This window comes from Boleophthalmus pectinirostris, unplaced genomic scaffold, assembly GCF_026225935.1.
Source record: "Boleophthalmus pectinirostris isolate CB_2022bp ecotype Guang Dong unplaced genomic scaffold, ASM2622593v1 HiC_scaffold_14, whole genome shotgun sequence".
Classification (NCBI taxonomy): Eukaryota; Metazoa; Chordata; class Actinopteri; order Gobiiformes; family Gobiidae; genus Boleophthalmus; species Boleophthalmus pectinirostris.
This window is the reverse complement of record NW_026571047.1, coordinates 27637281-27657876: the sequence shown is the minus strand read 5'-3', so window position 1 is coordinate 27657876 and position 20596 is coordinate 27637281. Positions and strand designations below refer to the sequence as shown.

Sequence of the window (20596 nt, the reverse complement as noted above, 5' to 3'; positions counted from 1 at the left end):
CATAACTCATTAAAGCATAATTGGTCTGCGCCTGAAGTGTGCCTGGCTTCTGTTAGCTCTGGTGCCACTTCAAACCAAACACGCCTCACTGAGCTAATTGACAAGAGACATTCACTATATACACATTTTCTATTGAGTTAGTTTCATCCAGGCCTGTGTTTGAAATTTCAACCCATCTGCATGAGCTTTAGAACATAGACTTTATATATAAATGGACATACAGTTACTAAACCACTAGCTGTCGTCTTCGAAATAGGAAGTGAGCATGGGGGCGCTTCTGGCTCCATCGACTCTGGCTCCAATGGACTTCACACTGAAAAATGTTGCCCCTTTCTCTGTAACTGCTGCAATGAGCCTCATCATTTTGGTCTTTATATGTTCGTATTAACCCGCTCTACATGATCCTGGTGTTTTTATTTTGCTATTTTGTCTGTAAATACATTTCTATTCCTAATATGAAACTGAAGAATAAGCAAGCCTCGTTGAGCTTCATTTGACTGGAGATGAACTCTATGGGTGACGTCACACTTCCTTAGTCCACTTCTTTACACAATCTATGGCAGGAGTCACCAAATGTTTTTCTCTGGGGGCCACGTTATCGCTCCTGACTGTGACCGGGCCCGGGGTGGGTCGGCCGTATAACAGAATTGTTTGACCCTGACGACGCAGATAATATTCTTTGAAAACCGCCACACTTTCTTTACATATCAGACAAACTGCACGGTCCTCACACTGAACAAAAAAATTAATCGGTCATCCACTGTTCTTTGAAAACTCGGCACTCTCTGTCAACTTTTCGTACTTTAACTTTAATCATTTTGCTGTTCTTATCTGCACTACAGAACTCTGCGCATGTGTTGACTCTCACTGTTTGATCTCGAGTTTGTCAGGTGATGAAAATTCAGCGGCAAATGTAAATATGTCATAGAATTATTTAAATATAAATATAAATACATTCATTTTTTTTTGTTGAAAAATTTCAACTAAATACAAGATGCAGACATGTTATTATTTGCCAAAAAGTAATAAAAAAAATAAATAAAAAATAGGCCATGACAACTTTTTGAGGCGTGGCAGTCCGGAGTTGGGCTGCGGGCCTTAGTTTGAGGACCCCTGGTCTATGGTTTAGAACAGGAGTCTAACCTGTAGGATTACCAGTAGCTCTTCACCTTCTTCCAAGTAACTCACCAAAGGATTTCTGAATTATCCCTATTGTGCTGTAGTCAGGCTGGCACCACCTAGTGCCTCCGCTCAATTTAACTTCTCTCCAGCGACTAGGTCAGGAATCGGAATGCACTAGACCAGGGGTCTCCAACCTTTTTTTCCTCCGTGAGCTACCTTTACAAAACAAAAATGCCAGAGAGCTACTCATTTTAGTGGCCGCAAGAAATGGAGTAATTATAAGAACCACAGATTTAGATTGGTTAGAGGCTTATAAAACATATACTATTATCCATTTATTAGTGCAGAAAGGAAAGTTTGGCATGAACATGATACAGTTACAATTCTGAAGTCATTCTAGTCATCAAATTTTTGTTATTCAGCACAAAACTTACAATTCAGAAATTCTTTGATGAGCTACTTGGAAGGAGGTGGTGAGCTACTGGTGGCTCCCGAGCTACAGGTTGGAGATCCCTGCACTAGACGGTTCACAAAACCCCCAGAAGTGCGAGTTCGGGCACCAGCCAATCAGCGAAGAGCCATATATTCTGTATTGGCAATGATTCCCAAGATCGAGGATTTAAAGCCAGAATAAAGAGAATGTTTGGTGAATTTTATCAAGGGGAAAGACGTTATTGTCCTTCTTCCTACAGGATTTGGGAAAATCTTAATAATATATCTTAATATACCAGTTAGCTCCATTAGTGGTGCATTACATACTTCATGACCAAATAGCAGCGATTGGTTAATTTAAAAAGTGCCCACCTACCATTGAACAAACTAATTCTAATGCTGCGAGGTCAGACTGATGAATCAGGCTAATTGTGCTGAAAAGCTAAGAAAAAAATATTAATTATGTAAGTGTACCATTTTGCAACTTTTATAACTTTGTGCACGAATAAAGGGATAATAGTTTCTGTTTTATCGGCATTACAACTTCTGTATTCTGGTTTAACTGTAAACAACATTTTACTTGTTGTTTACTGGGTGGAACAGAATGTTTCACAGTGTGGCATTAAACACATCTGACTTCTATTTATCCAGCTGCAGGTGTTTCAACAGCTCAAAGCCATATTATGTACAAATAAATGACTCAACTAAAATAATGTGTTTTTTTTGTACTGAAAACACTCTGACCTGAACCTGACTCTTATGTGGCCTGGAGAAAGTCCTTATAGTGCTCGTTTCCATGGGAATGTTCCTTTGGCTTTCACATTATGGCATTCAGCTTCTTCACCTCCTTGGGGAATGTTTCTACAGTGAGAATGGCTGTAATTTGTGGACTCCATACCTTTAAAAAATATGCTGAAAGACGTGTATTCTTACTGTGAGCTGCTGATCCTGTGCGTCTTTCATAATAAAAGAGTTAAGAGTTAAAAGTTTATCTTGTAAAAGCAGCAATTTGTTCCCAACCCAACAGATGCTACGACTAATATTTCGTCTCAGACTTTATATGACTTCTTTGGCTGCTTCTCTAGTCACCTTTATTGTATTTTCACTCTGTTTTATACCTCTGCATCAGCAATAAGTCTGCACAAACTTCTGTAAGAGCAGTCAATCTTCTATAGGAGTAAACACCGCTCCCAAGACTGAATCAAGGGTGCTGCACTTGATTTTTACGGCCTTACAAATGCGAAAACGGATCAAGATCGTTTTAAATTTTAAGTTTGCAGTGGTCCAAGGTTTTTCCTCGCTTACTTTATGCATTCAGAGCATCCAAATTATTCACAACGATGAGTTTGTAAGAGCTTTTTACAACTTTCAGAGACCAGAGTGGAGTCAGCTACCATGCAAACAGCGCACTTCCTCATTATCAAAAGGCCTGTAACAATAACAGATTTTGCTGGATGGTTAATTGACCAAGAAATTATTGCGATACACAATAATATTGACATTATGAGACCATTTTCAGCTAATATAATGACCATGGAATAAAAATGCAAATACATCCTTTCAAAGATCAATACATTTTACTTTCTAAAGAACATTTAACATAAGAACTGCAAGACAAACAAAAACAACAGGCCTAAATAAAAAAGGACTTGGTAACATAAGAATAGCCTAATGTAGTCAGGACTTGTCATAAAAATGCAAAACCATTGTTGAACCAAACACAACCAAAACAATAAATAAAAAAGATTATTAAGTATTAACAAAATTGCCCTTAAAAGTTATTTTCGGGTTAGTGGCACTTGCTGTATTTTCCGCACTATTAGGCGCTCTGGATTATAAGGCGCACTGTCATTAAATGGTCTATTTTCGAACTTTTTTCACAAATAAACGAATAAACGAAACACAACAGTGTGATGGGTGAGTGGTTTTGTTTGTTTGTTCGTTCACGGTGACTCTGGGCTTTGTTCAGTTGTGGCGTGTAGGGAGGTGCTGTCTGGGACCAACGGATTGTCGGCGTGTTCGCAGTGACTCAGTTGTTCAGTCGTGTCTAGAAGCGGCACATTGCACTCGCTTTTTCCGTTCGTTCCTCCGTTCCGTTCCTCGTCCTCGTGGAGTGATGAGTGTGGCTGCGGGTGTTTTTCGCTGTGTTTTTCACCGCGCGGTCGCTGTCTGCTCCGTGTGTGTTTGCGTGCGCTGCGGGTGGTGCGGCTTTGTAGTTTACTGAAGTCGTGCTGGGACACCAGAGTGGATTCGCGCTCTGGGATTGTGGGGCGCGCAGTCGTTTGTCGATGGGTTTGGAGACTTAAGAGCGCGTCTAATAGCCCGGAAAATACATTGGAATATTGTGGCCCCTCTCTCTGTGGCCGCTGTTGTGAGACTTGGCATTTTGGTCTTGAAGTGTTCGTATTAACCCGTGACACAGGATCCTGTTTGGTAATGTTTGGCCCTATGGATCTCCAAACTGATATGGGTCCTTTCAAGGAACTAATTCGTCCCTCAGTCACCAACCTTGGCGTCACTGTAGACTGTGATTTTAAACTTAACGAGCAGGTCAATTCTGTGGTTAAATCCAGTTTTTATCACCTTCGTCTTTTATCCAAAGTGAAACCTTTTTTATCTTTTAATAATTTTGAACAGGTCGTGTAGGCTTTTATCTCTACTGGACGACTGCAATGCGCTTTACACAGGAATCAACCAAAACGCACTTCATCGCTTGCAGTTAGTCTAGAACTCTGCTGCGCGTCTTTTAACAGGGAAAAGAGCGCGATCATATGACCCTAATTCTTACTTCCTGTTAATTTTAGAGTTGATTTTAAGATTTTATAGTTTGTTTTTAAAGCTTTGAATGGACTGGCCCCACAATACATCTCGGACCTCATCCAAATTTACACCCCCGGATGAGCTTTGAGGTCCGAGGGCCAGCCCCAGCTCATGGTGCCCAAAACGAGACTTAAAACCAGGAGGACAGGACCTTCTCTGCGGCCGACCCCAAACTCTGGAACGCTCTGCCCCCCTACGTATGAACAGCCCCCACGGTGGAGTGTTTTAAATCTCGTCTTAAAACCCACTTTTATTGTCTGGCTTTTAACACCACGTGAGTTGTGTGTGTCTTTTATTTTACTTATTTATTTATTGTTTTTATCTATTTAATCTTTTTAGTACTGCTTTTATGTATTGATTTTACTATTTTTGTTCATTTATTTTATTATTATTCATTAATTTATTTATTCTATTAGTTTCCTTATGGTTGAAACATAATTCTGCAGATTTTTTTTTTGAAGTACAATGTTTTATATTATATTATATTTTGTTCATAAAATGTGCTATACAAATAAAGTTGGATCGGATTGTTAAAAGTTATCGTACGATTAATTGATTTGTCAATTATCGTTACAGGACTATTATCAAATAACAAAACTGCAGATAATACACAAGTGACTTATTTTGACCTCAGGAGCTGTTTGTATCTGTACTGGTGCAAGATACATTTTGCTCTCTGCGATTGGGGATAAAAATGTCCCAAAAGCTTGTCATTCTTGCAAATAGGTCTGCACTGGAAATGGGGCTATAACGTGAGATGCTTTTTTAGATTGAAAAACGCCTACACAGCCCGACACAGCCCAACACAGCTATGGTACATTTCTGCAAAACCACTAAACCCAAGTATGTTCAATATCAACAAATCCTCATACACGTCTGTTAAGATGCACACCAAGAAACCAAGAGTGGAACTGGACGTGAACCGGGGTCCATATAAGTTATTACTAAAGGAAAGTACAGGCACTAATGCATATAATTAGGGAACACTGGCAATGTGGTTAGAACGAGGTGCGAAAATAACACAGTGTTTCTCAGTATGTGGTGTGGGGCCCGTTGGTGGTACACTGTGAGTTTTGTTTGAATTCTAAACATATATTGCTCTTGTTAAGTCTTGGCTAGGTCCTAGATTTGGTCCTGTTTAGTCCTTGTATTTCTGGTTTTAGTCGTAATTAAGTGATTTTTTTTTTACATTCTTACATTCTTCTACAGAGTATTTATTGCAAACACAAACATTTAGATCACCATGTTACCTTTTATTGTTTTGGAAATGCTAAATTCACCAAAATCACAAGTTTATTACAAGTTCCACATTCATTTTTAAGGCTTGTTTCGCAAATCTCAAGTACGTTTCAAGTCTTTGACCTCAAGTCCAAGGCTACGTTCAGACTGCAGGGCTTAATTAACGCTCAATTCCGATTTTTTTGTGAAATCCGATGTTTTTGCGAGGTCGTTCACATTTCCAATTAAATGCGACTTATCTGTGACTCCAGTGTGAACGGTAAACGACCCGAAAGTGTCCCGCATGTGCACTGGAGACACGATGACGTCAACCCCATGCGTCAACCGCAGCGAGCGTGCTCTGTGTTTACGGAAGTTGTCCAAACATGGACGCGAGCATTGAGCACCTGGCGATTTTACAGTTCCGGTTTCCGCCTGCTTCAGCGCAGAATAGTGACGTTTGTCGCTTGTTGATGACGTGTAGGTGGATGAATGTGCTTTGGCCGTTCAGACTGAAGTCACATGTCAAAAGATCAGATATGTATCGGATTCAGGAGCACATATCCAAGTGTCCTGGGTCGCATTTGAAAAAATCGGATCTGTGCCGTTCAGACTGGCATAAAAAAATCGGATACAGGTCACACAGAAGCCAAAAAATCGGATTTGGGTCACTTCAGGCTGCAGTCTGAACGCAGCCCAAGTCAAGTCTCAAGTCATTGGCCCGTAAGTCCAACTCAAGTCCAAGTTGTCTGCTTTGAGCTGTAAGTCATTTCAAGTCTTTAAACCAAAATACCAAATACAGCTTAGATTTTTGTAATTTATATGAATTTTAAACTAAACTGTGCTTAAAAGTCACGGTATATTTATATTTGAGTATTTATCCAAGTCCAAGTCAAGTTCCAAGTCAATGAGTTTCAAGTCCAAGTTGAGTCCCAAGTCTTAGTTCACTTTATCAAGTCAAGTCTCAAGTCCTAAAAATAGTGACTCAAGTCTGACTCGAGTCCAAGTCACAGCTTGCAAGTCCCCAACTCTGGTCTCCCCTTCCGTTGCTGTCCATGCTAAGCCACTCCCCCTTCAGAGCGCAGAAAGTAAATGGTAATGGTCACATTTTTAACCAGTCCAATCCAACTTTATTTGTATAGCACGTTTTATAAACAAGACAATTTGCAAAGTGCTTCATATAGCACAGAATCAATCAATGAAATAATAATAATAATAATAAAATGAACTTAAATAATAAAATCAATGCATAACAGCAGTACTAAAAAATAAAATAGATAAACACAATAAATAACTAACTAAATAAATAAAAGACACAGTGGACCACACATTTCAAGCGGTGTTAAAAGCCAGAGAATAAAAGTGGGTCTTAAAGGTTGTATGGAGGATTTTTTTTTGTTTCAAACTGTCAGTGAAAGATTAAAATACCATTACAGAGACGCAGCAGCTTTGTAATTATGACGACCAAAAAAAAAGAACGAAAATCTATCAACTGTGGACGTGTTGAGGCCAGATAAACATCAGCCAATAGAAAACGAGGCTCCCTCATTTTCAGGACTAAACAAAGTCTAAACAAGGTCTAAACCAGGACTAAACCAGAACTAAACCAGGTATAAACCAGGACTAAACCAGAACTAAACCAGGTATAAACCAGGACCAAACCAGGTCTAAACCAGAACTAAACCAGGTCTAAACCAGAACTAAACCAGGACTAAATCAGAACTAAACCAGGACTAAATCAGGTCTAAACAAAGTCTAAACAAGGTCTAAACCAGGACTAAACAGGTCTAAACCAGAACTAAACCAGGACTAAATCAGGTCTAAACAAAGTCTAAACAAGGTCTAAACAAGGTCTAAACCAGGACTAAACCAGAACTAAACCAGGTATAAACCAGGACCAAACCAGGTCTAAGCCAGAACTAAACCAGGACTAAACCAGAACTAAACCAGGACTAAATCAGGTCTAAACAAAGTCTAAACAAGGTCTAAACCAGGACTAAACAGGTCTAAACCAGAACTAAACCAGGACTAAACAGGTCTAAACCAGAACTAAACCAGGACTAAATCAGGTCTAAACAAAGTCTAAACAAGGTCTAAACAAGGTCTAAACCAGGAATAAACCAGAACTAAACCAGAACTAAACCAGGACTAAACCAGGTCTAAACCGGGTCTAAACCACGTCTAAAACCAGGACTGAAGTAGGACTAAAACAGCATTTAGCGAGGACTTAACCATGCCGCGTGGACCATCTTTTCCCATATGCCCCCAAATAAATCAAATACACAAAAAACACACTCTGCCCACATATCAATACTGAATCACTGAATTTAGTATAGTAGTATATTATAGTATATTATAGTATATTTTGATATTTTAACACACTCCCACTCTACTGTAACAAAGTGTCTGGTCGTCTCATTGGGCTTTTTTTATAGAAACAGATCTTGTATCCAACAGACGTACAGAAACTAAATTGTTCAAACAACCTTTGATTCTGAACCATTATGGAAATATAATGTTCATGCAGACTTCAGCCTCTGCGTGAAACCTTCAGATCCGCTCTTTCACTCTGCGCTTCGTTTCATAACAGCCCCTCCCCCCACTGCAGGACAAAACCAGGTCTAAACCAGAACTAAACCAGATCTAAGCCAGGTCTAAACCAGGACTAAACAAGGTCTAAGGTAGAACTAAACCAGGACTAAAACAGGACTAGAACAGGTCTAAAAGCAGGTCTAAACCAGGACTAAACCAAGTCTAAACCAGGACTAAACCAGGTCTAAAACAGGGTCTAAAACAGGTCTAAACCAGCACTAAACCAGGACTAAACCAGGTCTAAACCAGGTCTAAACCAGGTCTAAAACAGGTCTAAAACAGGACTAAACCAGGTCTAAACCAGGTCTGAACCAGAACTAAACCAGGACTAAACCAGCACTAAACCAGGTCTAAACCAGGTCTAAAACAGGTCTAAACCAGAACTAAACCAGGTCTAAAACAGGTCTAAAACAGGTCTAAAACAGGTCTAAAACAGGACTAAACCAGGTCTAAACCAGGTCTGAACCAGGTCTAAAACAGGTCTAAAACAGGTCTAAAACAGGACTAAACCAGGTCTAAACCAGGTCTGAACCAGGACTAAAACAGGTCTAAAACAGGTCTAAACCAGAACTAAACCAGGACTAAACCATGTGTAAACCAGGACTAAACCAGGTCTAAACCAAAACTAAACCAGGTTTGAACCAGGACTGAACCAGGACTAAACCAGGTCTAAACCAGGTCTAAAACAGGTCTAAACCAGAACTAAACCAGGTCTAAAACAGATCTAAACCAGGACTAAACCAGGACTAAACCAGAACTAAACCAGGACTAAACCAGGTCTAAAACAGGTCTAAACCAGAACTAAAACAGGTCTAAAACAGGTCTAAACCAGAACTAAACCAGGACTAAACCAGGACTAAACCAGGACTAAACCAGGACTAAACCAGGTCTAAAAACAGGTCTAAAACAAGGTTTAAAACAGGTCTAAACCAGGACTAAATCAGGTCTAAAAACAGGTCTAAAACAAGGTTTAAAACAGGTCTAAACCAGGACTAAACCACGTGTAAAACAAGTCTAATAACAGGGTCTGAAACAGGGTCTAAAACAGGTTTAAAACCAGGACTAACACAGGACCAAATCAGGATTTAGCCAGGACTTAACCCCCCCTCTCTGTCCACGAAATATTGTCTGATATAAAACCGGTCCGTGGCACAAAAAAAGTTGGGGACCACTGCTTTACTGGGCTGGGAAATGCAAGGTCTCTCACAACTCGATACGATTCTCGATACATGGCTCATGATTCGGTATTATCACGATATGACGACACGTAATAATCAATATAATGCCCATGATATTCTGAAATTTAGCACTATTTTTAAGAACCAGATACATTTTAACAGCAGTATTTCTTTGTTAAAGCACTACTAATGCAAAGTCAGTGCGGAATAAAGCAACTATAACCATTAAAATAGGGAATATGCCAAGTGTATTCCATGAACAAGTTTCCTTTCTCTGAACAAACATCAAAATTGTAGAGTTGTCAAAATAATTGAATAAAACATACAAAAAAAGGAAATACTCTGCTCACGATATCGATACTGAATCACCAAATTTAGCGTCACGATATTTCCACACTCCCACTGTATTGTAACAGAGTGCACAAGAAAAAGTGTCTGGTGCTCTCATTGGACTCTCTCTGTCTAAATAAAGAGAAATGAAATGAAAAATAAATGAATACATCCTTTAGTCCTTGTGTCCTACTTTTTAGTCCTGATAAACGCTTGGTTGAGCTTGATGTGTTTGAGAATCTACTTAATATTCTGTAAAATACGATCATGTGACGATACATGTGATAATCGATATAATGCACATGATGTTCTGCAATATACCACTATTTTAAAGGTTGTATGGAGGATTTTTGTTTTGTTTCAAACTGTCAGTGAAAGATTAAAATACCATTACAGAGACGCAGCAGCTTTGTAATTATGAGGACCAAAAAAAAAAGAACGAAAATCTATCAACTGTGGACGTGTTGAGGCCAGATAAACATCAGCCAATAGAAAAAGAGGCTCCCTCATTTTCTATTGGCTGTTAGGTTGTCAATCAAACTCCCTAGTATAACTGACTCGTCGGAGCGCGGGGATTACGTGGTTTACGCGGCGGTTCTTAGAGGCTTTTTCGAACTGTCGCTTCCTCGCATTTCGCACGAAGTTTGTCGCGACGGCGGACGAGAATCCACGACCGGTTCGCCGCAAAAGAAAGTCAGTTTTTGAGGTCGCTGAAAGAAGAAGAGAAGAGGAAAAGGAGCAAAGCCAAACTGAGGTGATTCTTGGAGATCTCGTCCAACGATGGCGCGACCGAAGCAGACGAAGGGCCTAAAAACTGACGCGTCGGTCGCTGAATTACTTCTAGACAGGAAACTTCAACAGTAATTCTGAATGCGCACAAGGACTGTCGCTGTATTTCTCTTCCCTTAAAAAAATCCTCTATACAACCTTTAAGAAACAAATACATCATAACAACAGTATTTCTTTGTTAAATAAACCACTACTTACGCAAAATCAGAATAGAATAAACTACCGTATTTTCCGCACTATAGGGCACTCTGGATTATAAGGCGCATTAACCCATTGACGCCGGATGCTGCGCAGCACTGAGTCTCCTGCCGGTGTTCCGGATTGTCTGGCGATCAGCGTAACTGGTAAAGGCGGAGCCACATCTGGAAGCATGGGGGCGTGTCCTCCTCTCGCTTCCATTCACTCCCATAGAGACACGCAAAACTGCCGGAGCTGTACTGTCGCGTTAAACCTTCTTTATCGTGGCGTATTATTTCCCCATTGAAAAATAATCCAAATGTTTCCCGCACATGTTCCCATCAAGACCTGGCGTTTGAAGTAACAAACGTTGCTCTTTACTGCCAGTGCATGAACGCGCTCAAACACTTGATCTGTTCGCTGTTCCGGACGCTCCTATAACAGGTGCCATATCGCTGTGTCGTGTAACAAATAAACATGGTCAAGCACAAAAAAGCTGACAGTGACAATGACAGTGAAGACACGGACAACATTTACTCATTACTCATTCATTGTACTCTCATCCCTGCAAAAATAAAGATAATGAAATGAGAAATAAATGAAAACATCCTTTAGTCCTTGTGTCCTACTTTTTAGTCCTGATAAACGCTTGGTTGAGCTTGATGTGTTTGAGAATCTATTTAATATTCTGTAAAAGCAATAAGCCAGTCCAAATGTGTTTGTGTATTAGGGCTGGGAAATGATTCTCGAAACATGACTCACGATACGATATTATCACGATACGACGATACATGTGATAACCGATATGATGCACATGATATTCTGCAATATAACACTATTTTTAAGAACCAAATACATTTTAAGAAGAGTATTTCTGCGTTAAAGCACTACTTATGCAAAGTCAATGTGGAATAAAGCAACTATAAACATTAAAACTGTGAATATGTCAGTCAATCTTTACAACCCTCAAGGTGACCAAAGTGCTTTCCAATAAAACTAATATAATATAAAAAACAATCAAAACTAATATATGGCAAGTGCACTGAATAAACAAGACTCCTTTCACTGAACGAACATCAAAATTGTAGCGCTGTAACAAAATAATTGAATAAAATATGCGAAAAAATACTCTTGATACTGCAGGTCATGATACCGATACTGTATCACCAAATTTAGTATCTTGATATTTCGATATTTTAACACTGTCCTGCTGTATTTAAAAAAGTGTCTGGTACTCTCATTCAGTTCTCTCTGTATAAAGAAAGATAAATTAAATGAAAAATAAATGAAAACATCCTTTAGTCCTTGAGTCCTACTTTTTAGTCCTGATTTATGTTTGGTTGAACATTTTATCTCGGCGTTTGGAGCTTGACGTGTTTGAGAATCAACTTAATATTCTATAAAAACAACACTTCGATCCAAATATGCGCGCGTATCTGATGGCTATTTTAAGAAAATGTCACAGGGGTTTGCAAAAATAAAGCGTTTATTGGAAAAGTGAGTTTGCCTCGGTCTGTTATCGCTCTGAGCTTTTCCATTTTCAGCCACAGACGCAGGAATTCAGACTGGTGACAAAATCCATCGCCAGGAGATTTCAGATATCACTTAATTCAGAACTAACCTTTTATAGGCAAATCTCCACCAGGGAGACAAGTCTTTATCCAAATTTAGCTGAAGAAATGTTTAAAGCTGCACCATGTAACTTTTCTAGTGGAGGATGTGTCATCTACTTGGCTCCATGGAGATGTCATTGGGTCCGGTCAAGCGGCAACGGAGGGAAACAGGGGCAGATTTTTTACATTCAAATGTCTCTTATTCAGAAACTAGAGGGACTACTGAAATAAGTAAAGTATCAGAATGTAGGAAAGAGTTACACTCCAACAGGGTCAAGTTAAACCTGTGATATTCTTTCAAGTTGTTGACAAAAAATTTAAAAACTCATGTCGGTAACGGAGGGAATGAAATATGCAGCACTTTTTGGGCAATAAATACAAACAGTGATAACTCTTGGTTCTCACTTACATATCCTTAACAAACTGGTTTGAATATTTGCTTCATATAGTTTTCTACCATATGGTACAAGATTAGATTGAAAAACCTCTTACTTTTTGAGTAATGAGATTTTTTATTAAGAAAGGTCATGGTAACGGAGGGAAAAGTAACGGAGGGAAAATTGTGCAAACAAGTAGAAGGTGCATGATTTTGTATAATTTGTCGCTTTTTTCTTCCAAATACTTTAATATTACTTCAAAATGAAAGGAATATAAAATATGTCAGTCCTTCCAAGCTAATTTTTATCATTTTAAATAAATTTTTTTGAAAAATCATGTACCTTCATCAACAGTTCAAAGATGGAATAACACAAGATATGATGAAATACATCCATTTATTTACATGATTTGCAGGTCTTTGAAATTTGGGAAATAATTTTTGTTCCATGTTTCATACATGGTCTGTTTAAAATGTATGTAACTTTAGAACCAAAAATGGTACAGAAAAAAGGTACACAGAAGGTAAACTAGAGTACATATGTATCTGTTGAATACATTTTTATATCAGATGCATTAACTAGAACTTTTGGCCTTGCTGTTTACTTCTGCTTGACCGGGCCCCATTGTGTTGTGAAGGTTGCACAGTATGACATTAAACCATAGCGTGTTTAAAGACGTAGACTAAAAGAGTGACGTCATCCAGTGTTCAGCTCCAGTCAAATGAAGCTCATAGATGGTTGCAATTATGGGATAAATTTGGAGCTAAGTTCTATATTAGGAAAGGTTAGATTAGGTTAGGTTGCTTTATTTGTACCCGTAGGTAAATTTGCTTTGCAGGTTTGAGAGGCAAGTTCCACATTTCACATTTCATTCATCCACACCATGTGCAAAAAACACATACAAAAACACAATTACAAAATAAAGTGTTACAGAGCTCCAGTGCAGAATGGTTTGTGCCATAAACAATTACTTAAATTCATCCATCACACTTGGCTAAAATCACAATAAACATCAAATATGTTAAAAACACACAGTCTTTAGATAAATAGAGCAGCCAGAACGAAGCTCCTTTTAAAACGATTTGTTCTAGATCTTGGGACTAAAAGCATCTGACCAGAGGGAAGCAGCTGAAACTCTGAATTTAGTGGATGTTGCACTTCTCTTAAAATACTCTGGGACATCCTCTGTAACTGTCTCGAGTACAGAGAGTCCAGGCGGCTCTGAGGACGGCCAATTACCTCACTCGCCCGTTTAACCAACTGATTCAGGGAGTTCTTGTTTTTAGCAGAGATGCTCCCAAACCATGAGACCAAGGAAAAGGAATTGATTTATGGACAAAATAGTGAAATAAAAAACACACCAGGATCATGCAGAGTGAGTTAATACATAGATTTTAAGACCAAAACGACGAGGCTCACTGCAGCAGTTACAGAGAGAGACGACAGTTTTTTAATGTAAAGTCAATTGGAGCCAGAGTCGATGGAGCCAGAAGAGGCCCCATGCTCATTTCCTTATTGGAACGCAGCAACTAGAGCACAGGTGTCAAACATACGGCCCGGGGGCCAGATGCGGCCCTCCAAGACTTTTAATCTGGCCCTCGGCTGATTTTCTACTAAAATATTTTAATTCTATTTTTTATTAAAATCTTGTTAATTTTCTGTGGTGTTTATCAGAGCAGCGTCTCCAGCGTCTCTGTACGTGGCCCCTCCCACCAGAGCAGCACAAATGAAGACTTGTCTCTTTCCAAACGCTCTTAAAGGACGATCGTTTTGACTGTTGACCGTGACACCCTCATCAGAAAATGTCCAACATGAGAAAAGTGGAGCCGAGTGCAGGATTTTACAACAAAAATTGACTTATTCCTGTTTACATACAAGTTCATGTTAAAACATTGTGTTGAAATTGGATTTTTCTTAAAGTTTCAGGTTGTTCATAATATTATAATATTTTGTAAAAGAAAGAGTTCATCAATTAAAAAAAGATTTCTGTAATAAATTCGTGTTTCTCTGCACAAATATTTGAACTTATTGTTATTTTTGGGCTTTATATGACATGAGTTTTCTGATCCGGCCCCTTTGGATCAAAGTCGGTTGAATACGGCCCCCGGACCAAAATGAGTTTGACACCCCTGAACTAGAGGGTTAGCTATCTATGCATTAAACTTCTCTCAAGTATCTTATCTGTCAAGAAACCAAGTAAGTCATGTCAGATCTGTGGAGAGACCTGGAATGTTCCAAAGTAAGGCATTAAATGTATCAATCTAGCAGTGCCTTTTTTTTTTTTTTTTTCAAATAAAATTTTTTTTTTTTATAATTTTACTGTGAATTTTACTGTGAGTAAGGTCAGTTCTCCACATCTTACTTGCCCTGCTGGTGTCACTTGCCTGTTTCCATGGAGATAAGTTTAATGCAGACTCTCCACAACATAGGAACTACTTTTCCATTCACTTTTTCACCTTGTTCAAGTCACTGAAGTCATACCACACAATTCATTTAACACATTGTTTATCTCAGTGTGTCCCAAACTTTTTTTCTGGGGACCCATATTTTAAAAGTCACAAACCTTCACGAACCAAGTCAATAGACATTATTCGTAAATCACAAAATTAAAGGTGAATTTGACCATTATTGGACATTAATGAGGACATTTTATTGAGTGATCGTGTCTCTCTGAACAATCAGTTTTACTCAAGTTTTAAACAATGAAAAACAGTAATTGAAGCAGCAATAAAAGGATTCAAAAGTCGCCTATTTGGACTTTCAATGTAGCCCATTTCTTTTTTATTTCAACATTCAATTGAACCAGGAACAATGCAGTATCAGTGTCAGAGCTGTATATTGCAGACCTACATGCAGACCATGTGACCCCTCAAAAAAATCTCTTGCAATCCACCAGAGGGTCACAGTCCAATCTTCGGGAAACGATGGTTTATATTGACAGTGAGTGAGTTTTGGTTTGGTTAAATACTGACTTAAATTTTCTTTCTGTTTTGCAGGTGTCCACTGTGCCAAGTTACCCCTTCCCCACCGCCGACGTCCCAGACCACGCCCACTACATCATCGGGGTGGTCATATTGTTTGTGGGCATCACGGGCATTCTGGGAAACTTCCTGGTTGTATACGCTTTTTGCAGGTACGGTTTCAGCTTAAGACCTTTTTCACAACGGCCAGAAGTGCCTCGCTGTAGATTGACGGGAATTTCAGGCAGGAATTTCTGTGGAAATGTCTCGCCTACTCTCCACCAGTTTAATAAATCTGCCTCATCACCAAATCTTCAACCAACAAGATCCACAAAGGACATATTCTGTCCTTGAAGAATTTATCCACAACTATCAAGGTAAGAAAGACGAAAACTTAAAGGCGAACGACGACTAGAATTGACTAGAAATCTACTACTAAGCAAAACTAGTGTGACAGTTTGCTAGAGATGTCTATCATTCAAACTGCACAAATCTATCTATCTATGTCAATATCGACATCATGAAATCGATTTTTTTTATTTTTTATTCTAGAATCAGTCTGAGTTAACAAGTTACTTATGCTTTACTCATGACCACAGTGTTAGTTTTGCTCAGGAGTAGTTCACCAATGTGTCGTCGTCGTTCGCCTTTAAGTTTTCGTCTTTCTTACCTTGATAGTTGTGGATAAATTCTACATGGACAGAATGTTTATCCTTTGTCGACCTTGTTGGATGAAGATTTGGTGATGGGGCAGATTTATGAAGCTGGTGGAAAATACGTGAGACATTTCCACAGATATTTTGCCATGGAAAACCATTCACCGGACATTTTGCACATCAAAATCAGGGAACTTCTGGCCGTTGTGAAAAAGGGCTATTTTTTGTCAGTCTGTTTTCTGTCCTCTTCTCTCAAACCAAAATACTTCTAAAAATGTATTTTCACTATCCCTGCTAAATACTATATAGGCATTCATAGTATTATACACTGAAAAAAAAAAATCTAAGTTAAAATGACTTAAATTAAGAACATTTTACTTTATTTACGTTGATTTAACTTGACACTGAACATTATCTACCAATGGATTAAGTGTGTATTGTCGAAAAAATTATATATCTCTTGAAGATAAATAATTAATCCATTTGCAAAGCCCGATGAGTTTTTGGAATATAGACCAAAGTTTATTCTTGTTACAGCAGATATGGACAGGACCTAGGCCTGTTCTGGCCAAAGCCCAACAGCCTCTCTCCACCAGTAGTATGTCCCTACCACCTCCTGCCCCATCTTCCAAGTCTCTCTCCAATATCTGCCCCGTATCTGCCCCAGAGCATCTGAGTTCTGAGTATTTATACAGAAATACAAGTTACAAACATATCAAAGCAGAGTGACTTTGGTTTCAGAGGCTGGTGCTAATTTAACATACAGAGTGCGTATACATGCACATCAGTAACCCGGTTATGATCGGGTTTTTTGAGTATCCCGGTTTCTTGATGGTGCATGTAAACGCAGTAACCTGGTTTCAGTAACCCGGTTATGGCAGTGTCCCGGTTATTAGAAACCGGGTTACTGTAGCTGGTTTATTCCGATAGTAACCGGGTTACTTGTGGCATGTATATGCAGTACCCCGGTTACTGCAACATAAAGTTGAGTGCGCATGCGTCCAAAAGACACTTTCCAGCCTTTCACCACAACAGTAGTCACATAAATAAATTGACCAACATAAATAAAGTGACCAAACGAGTGAAATGACTGTAAAATAAAGAGCTGCGCTAAACCTGCACACGTACAACCTGCACTCGTGTGACGCTGAAAAACTAAAACATGAACTATCTCCTATACAACACACGCACAGAACACACTTACCATCATCAGCACCTCTTCTGTCACAGAAATAACACACATAATCCACAGAGTCATGTCATTTACTCCAAAAGAAACTGATCGCATCAGCGGCGCAAGGAGCGAGTTGTTTTTATCGCCGCTAACAGTTTATGTTAATTAGCCTCGGTCTTAAGTTTCATTTCTGTAAAACATCAACAAATGTGATCAGAGCTGAATTATCTGATCAAACGGGCTGATGTGTCTATAGTCTTTATGGTTTATATGTTGTAAAGTTGAGTTTATTTATGCAGAATATTTTAATGAAGAATCTGCACAGTGGATTGTGGGAGATCTCGTAGCTCTTTAGCTTCTTATGCTAAAGGAGCTCACGGTTTGTATTTTTCCTGGTTTATGAAATTGATTTAAGTTAATTTTTGCGCCTGCGCATTTGTAAGATTATGTCAAGAAACCAGGATACTCCATTTGATCATGTATACGCGGATATGAGTGTCCCGGTTTCTCAGTGCGCATGTAAACGCAGTAACCCGAATACTGACATAACCGGGATATTGATGTGCATGTATACGCACTCACAGTTGAGGACAACAGAGGGCTTCCTGAAGGAGGAGACAGTTGTGTCTGATGAACCTTTACACATGTTAACGACTGGTCTGGGTTTCAGGTAGAAATCACATTCATTTACACATAGACAGATTGAACGAAATCCTTCCACAATCTAAACTTCTATCACAGTGTGTTTTTCTTAATTCAAGCAACATTCGATTTTGTTTCTTATTTTAAGTGCAAAAAGTTGTTGTTTTTCTTATTATTAAGTGCAGCAAAATGTATTTTCATATTTAAGTACAAAATGTCTTGCTCCACTGACAGATAATTTTACTCGTCAAGTGAAATTTACTCAAATCATGATGAAACTTTCTTAATTCGAGACATCTTAACTTGACTAGATTTTGTTTTTGGGAGTGTAGTTATTCACCAAAATTAAAGGTTGTATAGAGGATTTTCCAAGGAACGAGAAATCCAGCGCCTGTTTGTCCTTTTTCAAATGTTGCGCATGCGTGAAACCCCCCCCCTCCCCTACAGCTCCTACGTAGAAACGCCTTCTCCCTCCTCCGCCAGAAACAGGTTTGTTTACAGCCGGTGCGCTGCACATGACTTGTAAACAACTAACTACAGTGTTGGTTAGGCAAGACGGAGAAGTGAGGAGCGGGGGGGGGCGGGTGCGCGGACATTTCGTGCGCGGACGAGAAGTGAGGAGCAGGGAGAAGAGCGGAGCAGGGAGCAGGGAGAGGAGAGAGGAGAGGGAGAGGAGAGGAGAGGGGAGCGGAGATTTCCGTGCCCGAGAAAGTGAGGAGCAGGGGGAAGAGTGGAACGGGCAGCGGGGACAGGAGCAGGAAAGGGGTGTAGAGAAGAGTGCGCGGAGATTCAGTGCGAATGAACTAGCTACAACACGCAGCAGCAAGCGGACTCTTTCTTTGCACTTGAAAATTACGTTTTCAGACATAGGATATCGCTTTTGTGTCCTGAAAAACGTTTGTCTCGCTCTTGGAAATAAAGTACGTTTTCATAATAAAGCAGAAGTTTCCTGTCCAGGAGTAATTTGTGGACCAGTGCGTCAGTCTTTAGACCCTGCGTCTGCTTCAGTTGCGCCATCGCTGGAATGAATCTTCAAGAATCACCTTAGTTTGGCTTCGCTGCTTTTCCCCTTGTCTTCTTCTTTCAGCGACCTCAAAAACGGACTTTCTTTTGCGGCGAACTGCTCCTGGATTCTTGTCGCTATTGCAACAAACTTTGTGCGAACTGCGAGGAAGATATAGGTCAAAAAAAGCGCTAAGAACTGTTTGCGTTTGGTGGAGTAAACAGTGTCTGTGCGTCTTGCGTCTGTGGACTGCGTGACAGGCGTACATAAACCACGTACCGGCATCACGCAGGCAAGTCAGTTACACTAGAAACGTAGGGAGTTTGATTGACAGCCTGTCAGCTCACAGATAACGAGGCAGTGTTGTTATCTATTGGCAAATGTTTAACCCCACCACGTCCAGAGTTGATGAATTTTTATTCTCTTTTTTTTGGTCATCATAATTACAAGGCTACTGCACCTCTATAATCTATCATTGACAATTTGAAACAAAAAAAATCCTCCATACAACCTTTAAATCTTATAAGTGCCTTTCACAAGTTTCAGAGGTCAGAGCAGCGTTTCGAAGCCACTGTAACTCTAAACTTCCTGGTTTATGTTACACATGTCGGATAAAGCCAATGATCGAATAAAAGGAACAGGAGGAAGGCTACATAAAGAGAGAACTAAATCACAGTAACAAAATCACTAAAATGGCATGTCGTAAAAGAGCTCAAAACAAAACTGGCTTCTATTTTTACATGTCCTAGCCCTTTTCCTGATGATTTAATTTCGTTTTCTCTCTCCAGGAGCCGAAGTTTGCGCACTCCTTCCAACATCTTCATTATAAACCTGGCAATCGCAGACTTCCTCATGTGTATCACCCAGACGCCCACCTTCTTTGTGAACAGCATGCACAAACGCTGGATCTTTGGCCGCAAAGGTAAGACGCGGATTACAACACAGAACGTCCTTCAACTCTCTCCAGACATCAAAATGCAATTGCTGAGCTGTTCTGTATTCACATAAGAAATCCCGATGTCTCATGTTAGAAAGTTTGGAGCTTGACGGTGGAGCCCAGAGATGTCAATGATGCAACGAATAGAAAGTATATATATATTTGACAAGTAAAAACTCTGCCGAAAAGATCTATGGAGAAGAGGAGGAGAGGAGGAGGTGGTCGGTGGTTCCGCTGCTGTGGTCATTCTGGTTTCAAATGTGATGGTCGAGTGAAAAAGTCAGAGATTGGATGAGTCACCTGTTTGTGTCCAGGGAGATTTGTTTAGTTTAATGCCATACTGTGGAACATGACAGGCAAAGCAATGACAAATTACATAACAATATGACATAACAGTTATGTTGTGAAACTGTACAGTGTCACATCTCAGAGAATTTTCAGCCTGATCTTAAATAAATGGAGAGTTTAAGATATGCAACACATTTCTATTAGTATTCTTAGCAGTTTATCAAGTTGCTCCACATGTTTTTGCTAATTTAAATGACGTTTAGGTAAGGTTGGGTATCATTTTGACGA

At 39.5% G+C, this 20596-nt stretch overlaps 1 protein-coding gene across 1 annotated transcript in view; it reads left to right on the top strand.

Annotated features, from left to right (window-relative positions):
* LOC110159514 (melanopsin-A-like) overlaps positions 1 to 20596 on the top strand; it is a 170616-nt gene that overhangs the window by 61635 nt on the left and 88385 nt on the right. Inside the window, exons 2-3 of the mRNA XM_055150565.1 lie at positions 15645 to 15781; positions 19872 to 20005. Of these exons, the coding sequence (XP_055006540.1) occupies positions 15645 to 15781; positions 19872 to 20005 (271 nt within the window). The remainder of the gene's footprint in view (positions 1 to 15644; positions 15782 to 19871; positions 20006 to 20596) is intronic.